Here is a 15153-nt window from a genome sequence, read left to right as displayed (position 1 = left end):
GTTGCTTATCTTTTAGGGCAGAGAGGAAGTTCAGGTCTGCTTTAAAACAATGAAGATGGCAGCGTCAATACTCCCTTTAAAAGGGAACCTAAACTGAGAGGGATATGGAGGTTTCCTTTTAAAGGAGAACTGTAGTGAGAGGTATACGGAGGCTGCCATATTGATTTCCTTTTAAACAATACCAGTTGCCTGGCAGTCCTGCTGATCCCTTTGGCCGCAGCAGTGGCTAAATCACACCCTGAAACAAGCATGCAGCTAATCCAGTCTTGACTGCAGGCAGAACACCTGATCTGCATGCCTGTTCAGGGGCTGTGGCTAAAATTATTAGAGACACAGGATCAGCAGGAGAGTCGGGCAACGGGTATTATTTTAAAAGGAAAAATCCATATCCTTCTCAGTTTAGGCTCCCTTTAAAGCACAACAGAACTTGCCCTCCAAAAATGGACTTAAACTTACCTGTGGCTCCTTCTGCTTCCCATGGTTTGCCAGGCCCCTCGGCGTCCTCGGAATTCCCTCCCCTCTCCCAGTCAGCTTAGAAATATCTGTGATTGGAGCTCCAGTCCCGCCTACTGTCCCGTCGCTGGGATAGTACACCACATCACCGCATGCACAATTCATTCTTTTGAGAACTGCACATGCACAGAACACTCAGGGAGAGCAATCTCAGGCGTTTGCAGACAGGAATGCGCAGTAAGTGCAACTGGCGCTCCAGTAGCAGATATTTCTGAGCCGACAACGAAAGAGAACAAAGGCGACTCAGAGGAAGCTGAGGGACCAACACTACCGGAAGAAGCCCCAGGCAAGTTAAATCCATTTTTTGGGACACCTGAGGAAGGGCTCTGCCCAAAACAGGTTATGTCTGCTATGCTTTAGCTAAGAATACAAGCATTTTTCTGAAGCCTTTTGTGTGCGGTGTCCTTTTTCCATCATTGGTTGCACATTTGCAGGGGTGGTGTACCCTACACTTGGCAGCGGGTATTTATCGTCTGCCTGCTGCGCTATACCACTTCATAGAGTACACAGCTACCAATGCGGCCCGGAGAGATTAACTCACTTCATGCCAGTTCAGGAAATAAGCGACAATTCCCCAAAAGTAAAAATAAAACCGCTTGGCTGAAGTAATACTAAGTCCAGTCAGTAAGAAAAACATCTGATTTTAAACCTTAAGAGGCCCCTAATTTATTACAACACATTTCCAATGTAATAAAGCACCTACATACCTGCACTGATCGACCTGGTCACATGATCAAACTTCTCCTGTTCTAAATTCTGCCATCTAGGAGAAGCTGAGTGTAAAGCCAATACGTAGCCCCTGCATCTGCTTCAGGCTGGGAGAGAGGCGGAGTTTCCAAGCGGCTGCATACGGTCAGTTACAACGCTGGCAGAGATGTTCAATGAGATGCAGATAAGTCCAGCTTGCATGCAAGTTTAATACAAACCGTAAGTGGCTTGAAACTGAGCTAATCAGAAAAACCAGGAAGTAGCTGAAGTTTCTCTAATAGCAGTTATACTGCCATGTTGTCCGATGTAGTTATAGAAAACTGAGAACAAGAGGTTAGGTTCTTCCATTAGCACTGCTAAGCCAGGCAATGGGAGAACACCTTCCGCATGTTCGCTTTCCCGATTAGGTTTGTAACAAGACTTGTTCTCAATAAAAAACAAGCGCCACATTTGAGTGAAAAACTGCAGGAAGTGCAACTTTATTGGCCCAAATTCCAAGTTCCATACAATTTGCATTACATTTGCATGAATGCTGGAAATCTTAGCATCTCACTGACCGTCTAGTTTCTGGGCCGAGCTACTAAGCTTTAGCCCATATGGAACCGACCTCTCATTTGAAGACATTCCCCACCCATCATGCTTTGCAGTATAAAACCAGCAGGCCTGACACCTTTGGAGCTTATTCGGAAACAGGGCTGGTCAATTAGATGCAATTAAATAAAGTAAACCTGTGACTTGTTTGAAGGAAGAAATTGGATACTTAACGGGGGGGACCTCCAAGCATTGGCGCCGGGCTGCAAGGGAAGTGCGAGGGAAGCCTCTTTAGGATCCAGTGGCTTTCCCCACCTGCGGTAAGTACCCCCTAGGGCAGGGGTGGGCAAACTACAGGGAGTGCAGAATTAATAGGCAAATGAGTATTTTGACCACATCATCCTCTTTATGCATGTTGTCTTACTCCAAGCTGTATAGGCTCGAAAGCCTACTACCAATTAAGCATATTAGGTGATGTGCATCTCTGTAATGAGAAGGGGTGTGGTCTAAGGACATCAACACTCTATATCAGGTGTGCATAATTATTAGGCAACTTCCTTTCCTTTGGCAAAATGGGTCAAAAGAAGGACTTGACAGGCTCAGAAAAGTCAAAAATAGTGAGATTTCTTGCAGAGGGATGCAGCGCTCTTAAAATTGCAAAGCTTCTGAAGCGCGATCATCGAACAATCAAGCGTTTCATGCAAAATAGTCAACAGGGTCGCAAGACGCGTGTGGAAAAACCAAGGCGCAAAATAACTGCCCATGAACTGAGAAAAGTCGAGCGTGCAGCTGCCAAGATGCCACTTGCCACAAGTTTGGCCATATTTCAGAACTACAACTTCACTGGAGTGCCCAAAAGCACAAGGTGTGCAATACACAGAGACATGGCCAAGGTAAGAAAGGCTGAAAGACGACCACCACTGAACAAGACACACAAACTGAAACGGCAAGACTGGGCCAAGAAATATCTCAAGACTGATTTTTCTAAGGTTTTATGGACTGATGAAATGAGAGTGAGTCTTGATGGGCCAGATGGATGGGCCCGTCCCTGGAGCAGAGAGCTCCAGTCCGACTCCAGATGCCAGCAAGGTGGAGAAGGAGTACTGGTTTGGGCTGGTATCATCAAAGATGAGCTTGTGGGGCCTTTTCGGGTTGAGGATGGAGTCAACCTTAATTCCCAGTCCTACTGCTAGTTTCTGGAAGACACCTTCTTCAAGCAGTGGTACAGGAAGTCTGCATCCTTCAAGAAAAACACGATTTTCATGCAGGACAATGCTCCATCACACGCGTCCAAGTACTCCACAGCATGGCTGGCAAGAAGGGGTATTAAAAAAAAAAAAAAAAACTAATGACATGGCCTCCTTGTTCACCTGATCTGAACCCCATTGAGAACCTGTGGTCAATCATAAAATGTGAGATTTACAAGGAGGGAAAACAGTACACCTCTCTGAACAGTGTCTGGGAGGCTGTGGTTGCTGCTGCACGCAATGTTGATGGTGAACAGATCAAAACACTGACAGAATCCATGGATGGCAGGCTATTGAGTGTCCTTGCAAAGAAAGGTGGCTATATTGGTTACTGATTTGTTTTTGTTTTGTTTTTGAATGTCAGAAATGTATATTTGTGAATGTTGAGATGTTATATTGGTTTCACTGGTAAAAATAAATAATTGAAATGGGTATATATTTGTTTTTTGTTACGTTGCCTAATAATTATGCACTGTAATAGTCACCTGCACACACAGATATCCCCCTAAAATAGCTAAAACTAAAAACAAACTAAAAACTACTTTCAAAAATATTCAGCTTTGATATTAATGAGTTTTTTGGGTTCATTGAGAACGTGGAAACAAAGTAAAAGTAGAAGGCTGCGCATCCCTGACCCAATACTGTACAATTGAATGGTTAATCGCTGTGGCGCACACCGCCCCCCCCCCTGGACTGAAATGTACGCCCGCATCCAAACCATGCAATACTGGTCTATGGAGAAATTTTAGCTTCCATCATAGTTTTGCATGCAAAAATATAATATACTGGACATCTGCACCAACGTTGAGGTAAATCTCCAGAGCAGATGTCCTAACACTAACTAACCTAAATTAAAAGCAAATGTCTTTACCCTGGCAGCAGCTATGCTAAAATGTGTAACTTACATTCAATACAGACAGCAGAAAACAGGTTTAGGTTAGTTAGTGTTAGGACATCTGCTCTGGAGATTTACCTCAACGTTGGTGCAGATGTCCAGTATATTATATTTTTGCATGCAAAACTATGATGGAAGCTAAAATTTCTCCATAGACCAGTATTGCATGGTTTGGATGCGGGCGTACATTTCAGTCCAGGGGGGGGGGGGGGCGGTGTGTGCCACAGCGATTAACCATTCAATTGTACAGTATTGGGTCAGGGATGCGCAGCCTTCTACTTTTACTTTGTTTCCATAATTCTGTAACTACCAGGCTAGCAGCACCCATTGTGCTATCCTGTTTTGCATGGTAAGTATTTAGTTATGCATATGTTTTGCATCTGTCTGATTGCTGAGTGTGTATTTGAGCTATAAGCGCGGTGCATTTGAGGTGATGAGTCATTCAGTTGCAGCCCATGTTGGTGAGCGCTTGCTCTGTTTTCTGCATTGAGAACATGGTTGTTCAATAATAAAATTATTCCTCAAAAATACAACTTGAGTAATAATTCTGCACTCCCTGTACAGCCCGCGGGCCATATTGTGTGTCCCTCCCCAAGAGGTTAAAAGGCTTATGGTGTCTAATAGACGCTATGCAGTTCACTGGCTGCAGATCACCTCCAGCCTGCGGAAGTCTTAGGGTTCCAGCAGGCTGGAGCAGGGCTACGGGAAAATGGCAGTACAGGGCTTTGGGAGCCATTTTCTTGAAGCCCTGCTTTGCCTGTCAGTGTGGGAGTTTTGCAGCCGGATTTACTGCACAGATGTTTGGTGAGCTACGTTGGGGGCCTGTAGAGGAGGTCTTCTGCTAGGTGCGTAAAATATTTTTTCTTTCAGGTGCACCACTAGCACCAGGGATTTTGGGGGGCACTAATGGGGGAGGGGGGGGTCAGGGTACATAAAAGAGAAGCCCTGCCCATGTTCTAGTGAACACTGCCACATTACATGTATCTTCTAGTGATATGCTGCCACATTACGTGTATTTTCTGGTGAAACGCTGTGCATTGTGTATTTTCTGGTGAAACACTGCATATTATCTGTATTTTCTGGGGAAGGACTGTGCCATTATGTGTATTTTTTGGTGAAATGCTACCACAAAAACATGTCTTGCTGTCTGAGGGGCTCTGCCTGCTGTCCCTGGGCCTTTCTTGTTTGTGGGTGGGGAGAATGTTGTCTAATTACCTTTAGGGTCACTCTGCCTGTGTTTCGGAAGAAAAAAAACTTGGACCCACTGTCTGTGTTACACTGTTACATTAGTTACCCCGTCTTGGTCACACCCATTTTTTGATGCACTCCTGTTCTGTCCCTGCCCACATCCTGTCATGGCCACACCGATTTTTTTATGTTTGCCCAGCCCTGTCCTAGGGGAACTATTTTTGCTACACAGATACACTTTAAGTGGTGATGCTACTTGTATGGAAATGTATGCAGCTTAAAGCGGAATATAACCCTGCATTTCAACTTTGCTCTAAAACATTATTTACACAGCATATTATATGCAACCAGCATTTTTTTTTTTTACTAGACCAGCATTGGAAGGGTTACACACAGAGGTTTAAAGTTCCATGGAGAGATATGCAGAAGTTCAGATGGATACATTTAACTAAATAGAATGTAACAAGTGATAAATGTTACACACTCTTTGGCTGTCCTCCAGCTCCTGCACAGTCAGAGAGAGTGAGTCACATGCCACACTTAGATACATTTAAGTAAACAAAATGTATCTCTGTAAGCTTCGGATGCGTCTGCATTTCTCTCCAGGAACTTTAAAGCTCTGTGTAACCCTTCCATTGCTGGTCTAGTAAAAAAAAAAAAAAAAAATGCTGGTTGCATATGATAATATACTGTAAATAATGTTTTAGAGCAAAGTTGAAATGCAGGGTTATATTCCGCTTTAAAGGATACCCCAACTGAAATGTGACATAATGAGATAGACATGTGTATGTACAGTGCCTAGTACACAAATAACTATGCTGTGTTCCTTTTTTTCTTTCTCTGCCTGAAAGATTTAAATAGAAGGTATATGCAAGTGGCTGACTCAGTCCTGACTCAGACAGGAAGTGACTACAGTGTGACCCTCACTGATAAGAAATTACAACTATGAAACACTTTTCTAGCAGAAAATGGCTTCTGAGAGCAAGAAAGAGATCAAAAAGGGGAATTTCTTATCAGTGAGGGTCACACTGTAGTCACTTCCTGTCTAAGTCAGGACTGAGTCAGCCACTTACATACCTGATATTTAACTCTTTCAGGCAGAGAAAGAAAAAAAAAGGAACACAGCATAGTTATTTGTGTGCTAGGCACTGTACATACACATGTCTATCTCATTATGTCACATTTCAGTTGGGGTATCCTTTAAGGAATGGACCAATCAAATGCAGGAGCTATTGCAATTAAATTATTCCACTTTCAAGCTGAGTAAATTTGCATTATATTTCCACAACAGACTAATGCTGGATACACACCATGCGTTTTCGCGTTCGATGCGGCCGTCGATTCGCGTCGATTCGATTTCCGACATGTCCGATTCAAGCTTCGATGGATCGTTAGGTCGATTTGCCATACTTTACATGGCATTCGACCTAAAAATCCTCGAAATTCGTTCGGAAATAATCGACGCAAATCGACGGCCGCATCGAACGCGAAAACGCATGGTGTGTATCCAGCATTATAAGCTCCTCACTGACCCTCCCTGTTCAGAAGCTGTTAGGGCTGGTTCCAACTGGAAGCGCTCCTGAGCACGTTTCAAATTGCTGGCGATTTGGAAAGCACTTCGCTAATGTAAGCCTATGAGGGTGATCCTACTGCAGCACTGCAATTTGTATGAAATGGCTATCGCGCTGCATGCAGCAATTTTTCGGCGTGATTATTAACAAATAAAAGCTAACAGAATTTTTGCGGTGGGGGCTAAACCTTAATAAAGGGTGTAAGAAGCCTGGAGGGTTTAGACCAGGTTAGCAGCTGCACCGATCCTTACAAAGCTGCTTCTCTGCTGCTGTGCACCTATCCATACAGAGCTGTGCTTCCCTTACACAGCTGTGCTTGCCTGCAACTGTGCACCTATCCATACAGAGCTGTGCTTGTCTCCAGCTGTGCCCCTATCCATACAGAGCTGTGCTTGTCTCCAGCTGTGCCCCTATCCATACAGGGCTGTGCACCTATCCATACAGAGCTGTGCACCTATCCATACAGAGCTGTGCTTCCCTTACACAGCTGTGTTTGCCTGCAACTGTGCACCTATCCATAGTGCTCTGCTTGCCTGCAGCTGTGCCCCTATCCATACAGAGCTGTGCATGTCTGCAGCTGTAAACCTATCCATACAGAGCTGTGCACCTATCCATACAGAGCTGTGCACCTATCCATACAGAGCTGTGCACCTATCCATACAGAGCTGTGCACCTATCCATACAGAGCTGTGCTTGTCTGCAGCTGTACCCCTATCCATAGAGCTGTATTTGTCTGCAGTTGCGCACCTGTCCATGCAAAACCATGCATGTCTGCAGTTGTGCACCTATACATACAGAGCTCTTTTTGTCTGCAGGAGACCAGGGTTCGAATCCCGGCTCTGCCTGTTCAGTAAGCCAGCACTAATTCAGTAGGAGACCTTTGGCAGGTCTCCCTTACACTGCTACTGCCAATAGAGCGCACCCTAGTGGCTGCTGCTCTGCTCTGGCGCTTTGAGTCCGCAAGGAGAAAAGCGCAATATAAATGTTATTTGTCTTGTCAGTTGTGCACCTATCCATACAGAGCTCTGCTTGCCTGCAGTTGTGCACCTATCCATAGAGCTCTGCTTGCCTGCAGTTGTGCACCTATCCATACAGAGCTCTGCTTGTCTGCAGCTGTGCACCTATCAATACAGAAGTCATTTATTGGCCTAACCTTACCTCACGTAGAAGGCCAAACAGCACGTCTGTGTTCAACGAGCGTTCGTGGGCCTCGTCCATAATAACAGCGCTGTAGTGGTCCAGGTCGGCCTCACGCAAGGACTCTCTCAGCAGGATACCGTCAGTCATGTATTTAATGAGCGTTTTCTCCGATGTACAGTCCTCAAACCGGATGGCATAGCCAACCTCTTCCCCCAGACTCACTTGCATCTCCTCGCTCACTCTCTTGGCCACAGACATGGCAGCCACCCTACGCGGCTGCGTGCAAGCGATCATGCCATAGTCCGTGTACCCGTCCTCATGTAGGTATTGGGTGAGCTGTGTCGTCTTCCCGCTGCCCGTCTCCCCCACCACAATCACAATGCTGTTGTCTCTGCAGGGAAAGAGAAGCAATTCCAGGGTAACATGCAAATGTTTACAGGAGTCCTACAGTGATCATTCCACACCTAACTGGGGGTAAAACTATGCACATTCTATACCTCTGCTCTGCGGGGCATTAGCACCTTTCCTGGGCCTAACCACACTATCCTGCCATTGCCAAGCCTTCTCCCACTTCCTGATCATATTATATACACTGGCCTCTGCACCAATGCAGATACCCCGAGGATGGCGCAAGCCAAGACCCGAGGGCGGCGCAAAGGGCCCAGCGGGCGGCGCAAGCAATTGGCCCAGCGGACTGCGCAAGCAAAGGGCCCAGCGGGCACCGCAAGCAAAGGGCCCCTAGAACGCTGCAAGTCAAGACCCCCGAGGACCCCTCAAAAAAAGACCAACAAGGACACCGCCGTGAGTCACGATCCCCGAGGACGTTGCAAGCAAAGGACTGGCAGGCCATGTCCCCCGAGGAGGCCGCAAGCCATGTCCCCCGAGGAGGCCGCAAGCCATGTCCCCCGAGGAGGCCGCAAACGCAACCCATTCAATATGAAGGGACAATTATAGTGAAGTCTGCGAGAAAGCAGCTTGTCATCCTGTTTCTACATCTGGATATGTGCAGACGTTCTTTCTACATATTCAACACCCATCAGTGTAATGGTACCTACAGCAGCTGTATGTGTGGTTCTTGTTTTCTACTACTGGTGTGGCGCTTATGCACTGTACTAAAGATTAGACCAGAGTTCAAGAATATCAGAAAGCTGCAGTGTCAGCTCCGTACCTGATAACGTTCAGCAGCTCCTGCCGCACTGCAAAGATGGGCAGAAACTGCCGCTGCTCCATCAGGGTCTTCTTCCGGGAGAATTCACTGCTGGCCTCGCTGCGTTCTTTCATGTGATCTGCAAACTTCTGCTCCGCCCTGAATGGAAGCAAAATACAATAACTTGCTGATTAGAGACAGATACACCACTTACTGATCATACAGACCACTTCCTGCCGGCAACAAAGAAAAAACTGATTATCCAGACCACTTCTCTGTAGCAACAGAAACACAACTTACTGATCATGGAGACCACTTCCTCCCGGCAACAGATACTCAGTTTACTGATCATAGAGACCACTTCCTCCCGGCAACAAAGAAACATCTAACTGATTATAGAGACCACTACTATGCAGCAACAGATGCACAACTTACTGATCATAGAGACCACTTCCTCCCGGCAACACATACTCAACTTACTGATCATAGAGACCACTCCCTCCTGGCAAAAGGACTCAACTTATTGATCATAGCGGCCACTTCCTCCCAGCAACAAAGAAACAATTGATTATAGAGACCACTTCTATGCAGCAACAGATACACAACTTTCTGATCATAGAGACCCCTTCCTCCCGAGAACAAAAACACAAATAATTGATTATGGAGACCTCTTGCTTCTGGCAACAAAGAAAGAGCAAGTGATGTATTATAGAAACACCACTTCCACTCGGCAAAAACACACAACTTACTGATTATAGAGACCACTTCCACCCAACAACAAAGACTCAACTAACTGATTACAGAGACTTCTTGCTTCTGGCAACAAAGAAAGCACAACTCACTAATAAAGACACCCTCCTCCCGGCAACAAAGAAACCAAAGTTCCTAATTCCTCTGGAGTAAACCTCAGGAGGCTGTTAACACTGATTAAATGCTTCAGGTGTCACACTGTACAATGAAGTCTTGTACTGAGTGACGCCTGAAAAAAACATTCACATTTTACCAGCTACACCCTGAAGAGGTGCCAAGAGTGTCAGGAGAAAGTCCCTCCCCTTGTGACACTTTAACGTAAACCTGAGGAAACATGAATAAAAAGAAAAATACATTTCCTAAGAAGGAGGAAGCCTCTGGATCCTCCAAAGGCTTCCAGTGCCCTCCTGGAGACCACCGCTGCTGCCCGGGACACTCTTGTAAAAAACGCGACCGCTCTCCTCTGTATGCATAAGCATGGCCGTGCAGTACAGCCACGCTCATGCATGGAGAGAAGCCTAAAAACAAGGAACACCAAGAGCCCCAATAGTGTAATATGTACTGGTAAATAATTACTAGATAGAGTAAATATTAATACTCACAAACCAGGGTTAAAATTAGGCAACCACTATAAAAGCAGGTGGGGAGATTTTCCTGACCCCACTCAGAAGCTCTCTATAGATGAGAAAAAGGGGGTTCAACCCTCCACCCAGGGTGGACTCAATATTATGCAGGAGAACAGAGGCGCCAAAAGGATAAAAGGAAGCTAAATGAGCTTAAAAACCAAATTCTTGGTAAATAGAGGAGGTAGTGGTGGACTTACCTCCTCCAAGTAGACACACAACGACTGTAGTAGAGTCAATATATTTTATTTATGAACTCCAAATATGCAAAGCGTTTCGCAGGTTTGATCCCGCTTCAGAGGTGCCTGGCTCTTCTACTGACCACATATGATATTGCTCCGTTGTTATTGCCGGACGAAGCGGGATCGAACATGCGAAACGCGTTACATCTGGTCCAAGTCTCCCGAACTGCTGAACATTCTGACGCACAGTTTACACTGAAGGTAGCCTCTGAGTATGTAGTTAATTTTGGTATCTCATTAGCACATTTCTTATTGCCCGCCATACTCCAGCCATACTGGCTGCTCCCTCCCCCTTATCGCCTTAAAGAGCAAAAAGCAAGATATCCCACCTGTAATCCACAGAGCCATCTTCAGCCACTGGCTTGTCTTTCTCCTCCTCCTGCTTCTTCACCCCCATAATATCTCCAAGTTTGGTCCCGGCCAGTTCCCAGTGTTTGTGCTGAGCCTGAGGATAGATAAAGTTATAGGAGTCGCCCAACATTGACTGAACATGAATAGCAAAGCTCAGAATTCAACAATGTACCTTTTTCCTCTCCTTCTGTTCGCGGTGTTTGCGCACCAGCTGGCTGCCCTTCCTGGAGATAATCGCCAAATCGGAGGTGGGGTCACGTACCGGGATAACAGGCTCTGGCTGCAATATAGAGACGCGATTCTAAGCGTGGTGCACAATAAAACATGCCGAATGCTTTAAATGGGACCCCAATCAATGATATAGACTTGACTGGCCCAAAACCCCCCAACTATGTAGGCTTATCAAGAGATACACACACAAAAAAATGGACAACAGTGGAGGAGGAGCTCAGTGTGACCAAACAACATAAAAAGAATGCAAGTGATAGTTTCGCTCTAGTCGGGGCCTAGTTAAACTATAGCACTACCCTCACCTGTTAAAGGATACCCGAACTGAAATGTGACATAATGAGATAGACATGTGTATGTACAGAGCCTAGCACACAAATAACTATGCTGTGTTCCATTTTTTCTTTCTCTGCCTGAAAGTTAAATATAAGGTATGCAAGTGGCTGACTCAGCCCTGACTCAGACAGAAAGTGGCTACAGTGTGTCCCTCACTGATAATAAATTCCCCTTTTTTACCTCTTTCTTGCTCTCAGAAGCCATTTTCTGCTAGGAAAGTGTTTTATAGTTGGAATTTGTTATCAGTGAGGGTCACACTGTAGTCACTTCCTGTCTGAGTCAAGACTGAGTCAGCCACTTCCATACCTTATATTTAACCCTTTCAGGCAGAGAAAGAAAAAAAGGAATACAGCCTAGTTATTTGTGTGCAAGGCACTGTACATACCCATGTCTATCTCATTATGTCACATTTCAGTTCGGGTATCCTTTAAAGAATGACAGCCATTAAACTCCTTGCTGTCAGAACAAATTCAGAGTGTAGGGGATAGATAAAAAAGGCTAAAAGTTCATACAACTTGGCTTTTCAACTCGGTCAGTCAGTGCAAAGAAATCCTGTCATTCAGCTGAGACAATTAATTAAACCTAATTTTTCAGCTTTCAAAATAAAATAAGTCCGAGGGATTCTAAAAGAGTGGAACGACAGGTAAAGGTTTATCAGTTTATTTTCAGCTCAGTTTCACTTTAAACAGACGTGCTGGTCAGTCAGGGCCCCGATTTACCTGTAACATTGGTGTGAATCCTGTAAGAGACTTGCAGAGAAGTGCTAGCATATTTGAATTGAACTTGCATCTGATTGATCATCTCTAATCTTGGTGTCCTCTCCCCCCCCCCCCCAAGCCCCTACACACCCTTAAAAAAAAAAAAAAAAAAAACTTGACCTGTAAAGCTGGCTCCCTGCCTGCTCCAGGTGAAGCTCCACTCACGCTAGCTCCCTGCCTGCTCCAGGGAGGGCTCCACCCACACTGGCTGCCTCCAGTGGGGCTCCACCCACACTGGCTGGCTGCTTGAGTTGAGCAACTTCCATATCAAACATCTTAGAAGTGTAAACTTACTTGACCAATAAAAACTAAAGCTGGCCATACACTGGCCCGATTTGCCGCCGTTTCGACAGCAGATTCGATCACTGGGATCGAATCTGCTGCCAATCGTTCACGCTACACGCCGAATTTCGATCCATTCCGTCCGATCCCGTCGATCGCGCCGTGCGGAAAATAACCGTCGATCGCCCGCGGGTAAAGAGCGCATCTCTAGCGGCGTTCGAGTGCCCGACGACCGACGCAATAGAGCCGCATACATTACCTGCTCCGCCGGCGCGAATCTCGTGTCTCCGCTCTTCTTCTCCGTCTCCGCTCTGGTCTCCGGCATGATTCCCTTCTTCCTGTCCCGGCAGGAAGTTTAAACAGTAGAGGGCGCTCTACTGTTTAAACTTCCCCCAGACAGGAAGAAGGGAAGCATGCCGGAGACCAGAGCAGACCAGAGCGGAGAAGAAGAGCGGAGACCCGGGAGTCGAGCCGGCGGAGCAGGTAATGTATGCGGGATGGGGGAAGCGGCGGCAGCACCACCACCACCACAGATTGTGATCGGTTTCAGGCTGAAATCGGTTCACAATCTGTTTGCAGTAAAGGTAGCCATACGATCCCTCTCTGATCAGATTCGATCAGATAGGGATCTGTCTGTTGGTCGAATCTGATGGCAAATCGACCAGTGTATGGCTACCTTAACTCTACAAGTGATTCTCACACACCGTATTGTTCTGCATTTCTGAATTTCCATTTGGTCCAAAATTTCCTGCTCCGTCGAGTCCACCCTTAAGTCCCACATGTACTCTACCTGCTTGGTGAAGACAATCCGGCCATCCAGGAACGGGGGCACCAGATTATGAACCAGCAGATGCACTTTGGCTGCGTTGTCCTCCTCAAAGTCCTCATCTACCTCCAGCCTCTGCACCACTCCGCTGGTCAGCATGCGGTTAGTTTCCCAGCGCTCGTTATCCTGTTGGAAATAAATATCACAGTGAAATGATGAGCTAAGCATTTCCCTGGAATCTATGGAGATCGGTAGTACAGTAATGGAACCCGGCTTATTTAGGGGTCTGGATAACAATCATTTACCTCATTGATCTGACGTCTCTGAGCAGAAACTCTCTTGTGCGTCTGTTTCTGGAGCTGCTGCTCTCTCTTGCGTACATAGTCCTCGGAGGTAGAGGTCAGGGCGTTGTGAAACTCATCGAACCCCTCGTCCATCATGTACCAGTCTCTGTCTGCTTGCTGGGAGGAGAGAGAAGGGACAAGAAATGATCGATATTCACTTGATATTCACCATGTAATTTGTTCATATTGTTTGATCCACAATCAGCCTGCATGTAATCATCTTTACTACTGGTAGACATGAAAAACACAGACAGCACCAACTGCCTTTATAACCACACCCACTGACATTGCAATTGGCTAAAACAGAGGGAGATACTGGTTGCTTGGCAGTTGGAAAAAGCCATTCTTTCCCCAATGCAACAAGGCTTCCACACTGTGATGTCAGGACCTAGGCCCCGACATCACACTGTGGGAGGGGTTTCACCACAATACCAGCCATACTGACATCTCTGATTGTCTATTCAAGAAAAGGTAAAGATTTCTGGTGGGAAAGGGGGGCATCAGCTACTGATTGGGATGAAGTTCAATACTTGGTCACAGTTCCTCCTTAAATTCAGTGGCATAGCGACAGCCCACAAACCACTGCTGCTCCACAAACCACTGCTGATCCGGTAGCTTCATAAACTGAGAAGTTGGAGGCGGATGATTTTTGTGCCAATTCCACATCCCTGGATGGAACAGCTGTCCCATGGAGAGATAGACCACTTTTGAAGTCCACCTCCCTTCACTGACATGTACAGGAAAGGGGTTGATGCTAGTCTTAATTGAGCGGATTGGGGAGCCACAGCTCAGCCACACCTCTTCTCCCAGGAGTCAATGCTGTATGAGGTCACATGGGAACCCATGTGGCTCAGTGGTAGTCATGTGACTGCAGCAGTTCTCCAAATAATGAGGCATATGGAAGGCGTTTGGAATGGAAATACACTGTTACCAATGGTTTACTGTCGGGGAAAGGATGGTTTAGAGCTTAGAATGTTTGTATGAGCTGATCTGCTTAGGTAAGTAGTCCCATGTGAGGGCTCTTTCACATTAGGGCAGACTTTCTGCGTTAACCAAGGTAAGATGAAAGTCCATAGACTTTCATTTTACCTTTCACACTCGACGCTGCGTTTCGATGCGTTGCGGTTCCGACGCACCCGGGCGCAGTTTTTCCTTCAACGCACCCGCGAGCCGGCGTTTTCCGTCGGGTTTAATTACCAGCTACCGCCGCTGAGTGCGTCGCACCGCAGATACCCGACGACACGCCGCAGGCAGACAACGCGTGCAGGAGAACGGCTCCTGTTCGCGTTGTCTGATGTGAAAGAGCCCTTAGAGAACTCACTGCTATTGCAATGAACACAGGTTATAACATGCAAGCAGGAAAAACACACCTAACCGTAGCTGAGGGGGGACTCTTTTCAGATACCTTACATAAGATGTGAATGCACCATCCTAGCAGCAGGGCTATTAGGAGTGAAATGTGATTTCTGCTGGCTGTAACTCTTGGGTCTAGAAGGAAAATGGCATGTCTATCTTACTCTTTACAACACCGTA

The 15153-nt window shown here is 46.3% G+C and overlaps 1 protein-coding gene across 3 annotated transcripts in view; it reads right to left on the bottom strand.

Moving 5' to 3' along the window:
- Nucleotides 1-15153, bottom strand: part of DHX38 (DEAH-box helicase 38) — an 81463-nt gene that overhangs the window by 43112 nt on the left and 23198 nt on the right. For all 3 annotated transcript variants that reach the window (XM_068260860.1, XM_068260861.1, XM_068260862.1), the window contains exons 8-13: nucleotides 13582-13737; nucleotides 13301-13462; nucleotides 11079-11186; nucleotides 10885-11000; nucleotides 8962-9099; nucleotides 7812-8184 (exon numbers count right to left, since the gene is read on the bottom strand). In XM_068260860.1, coding sequence (XP_068116961.1) covers nucleotides 7812-8184; nucleotides 8962-9099; nucleotides 10885-11000; nucleotides 11079-11186; nucleotides 13301-13462; nucleotides 13582-13737 — 1053 coding nt within the window. The remainder of the gene's footprint in view (nucleotides 1-7811; nucleotides 8185-8961; nucleotides 9100-10884; nucleotides 11001-11078; nucleotides 11187-13300; nucleotides 13463-13581; nucleotides 13738-15153) is intronic.

The sequence above is a fragment of the Hyperolius riggenbachi genome, chromosome 11, assembly GCF_040937935.1.
Source record: "Hyperolius riggenbachi isolate aHypRig1 chromosome 11, aHypRig1.pri, whole genome shotgun sequence".
Lineage (NCBI taxonomy): Eukaryota > Metazoa > Chordata > Amphibia > Anura > Hyperoliidae > Hyperolius > Hyperolius riggenbachi.
The sequence above is the reverse complement of the archived record's forward strand: the minus strand, read 5'-3'. Positions and strand labels throughout refer to the sequence as shown.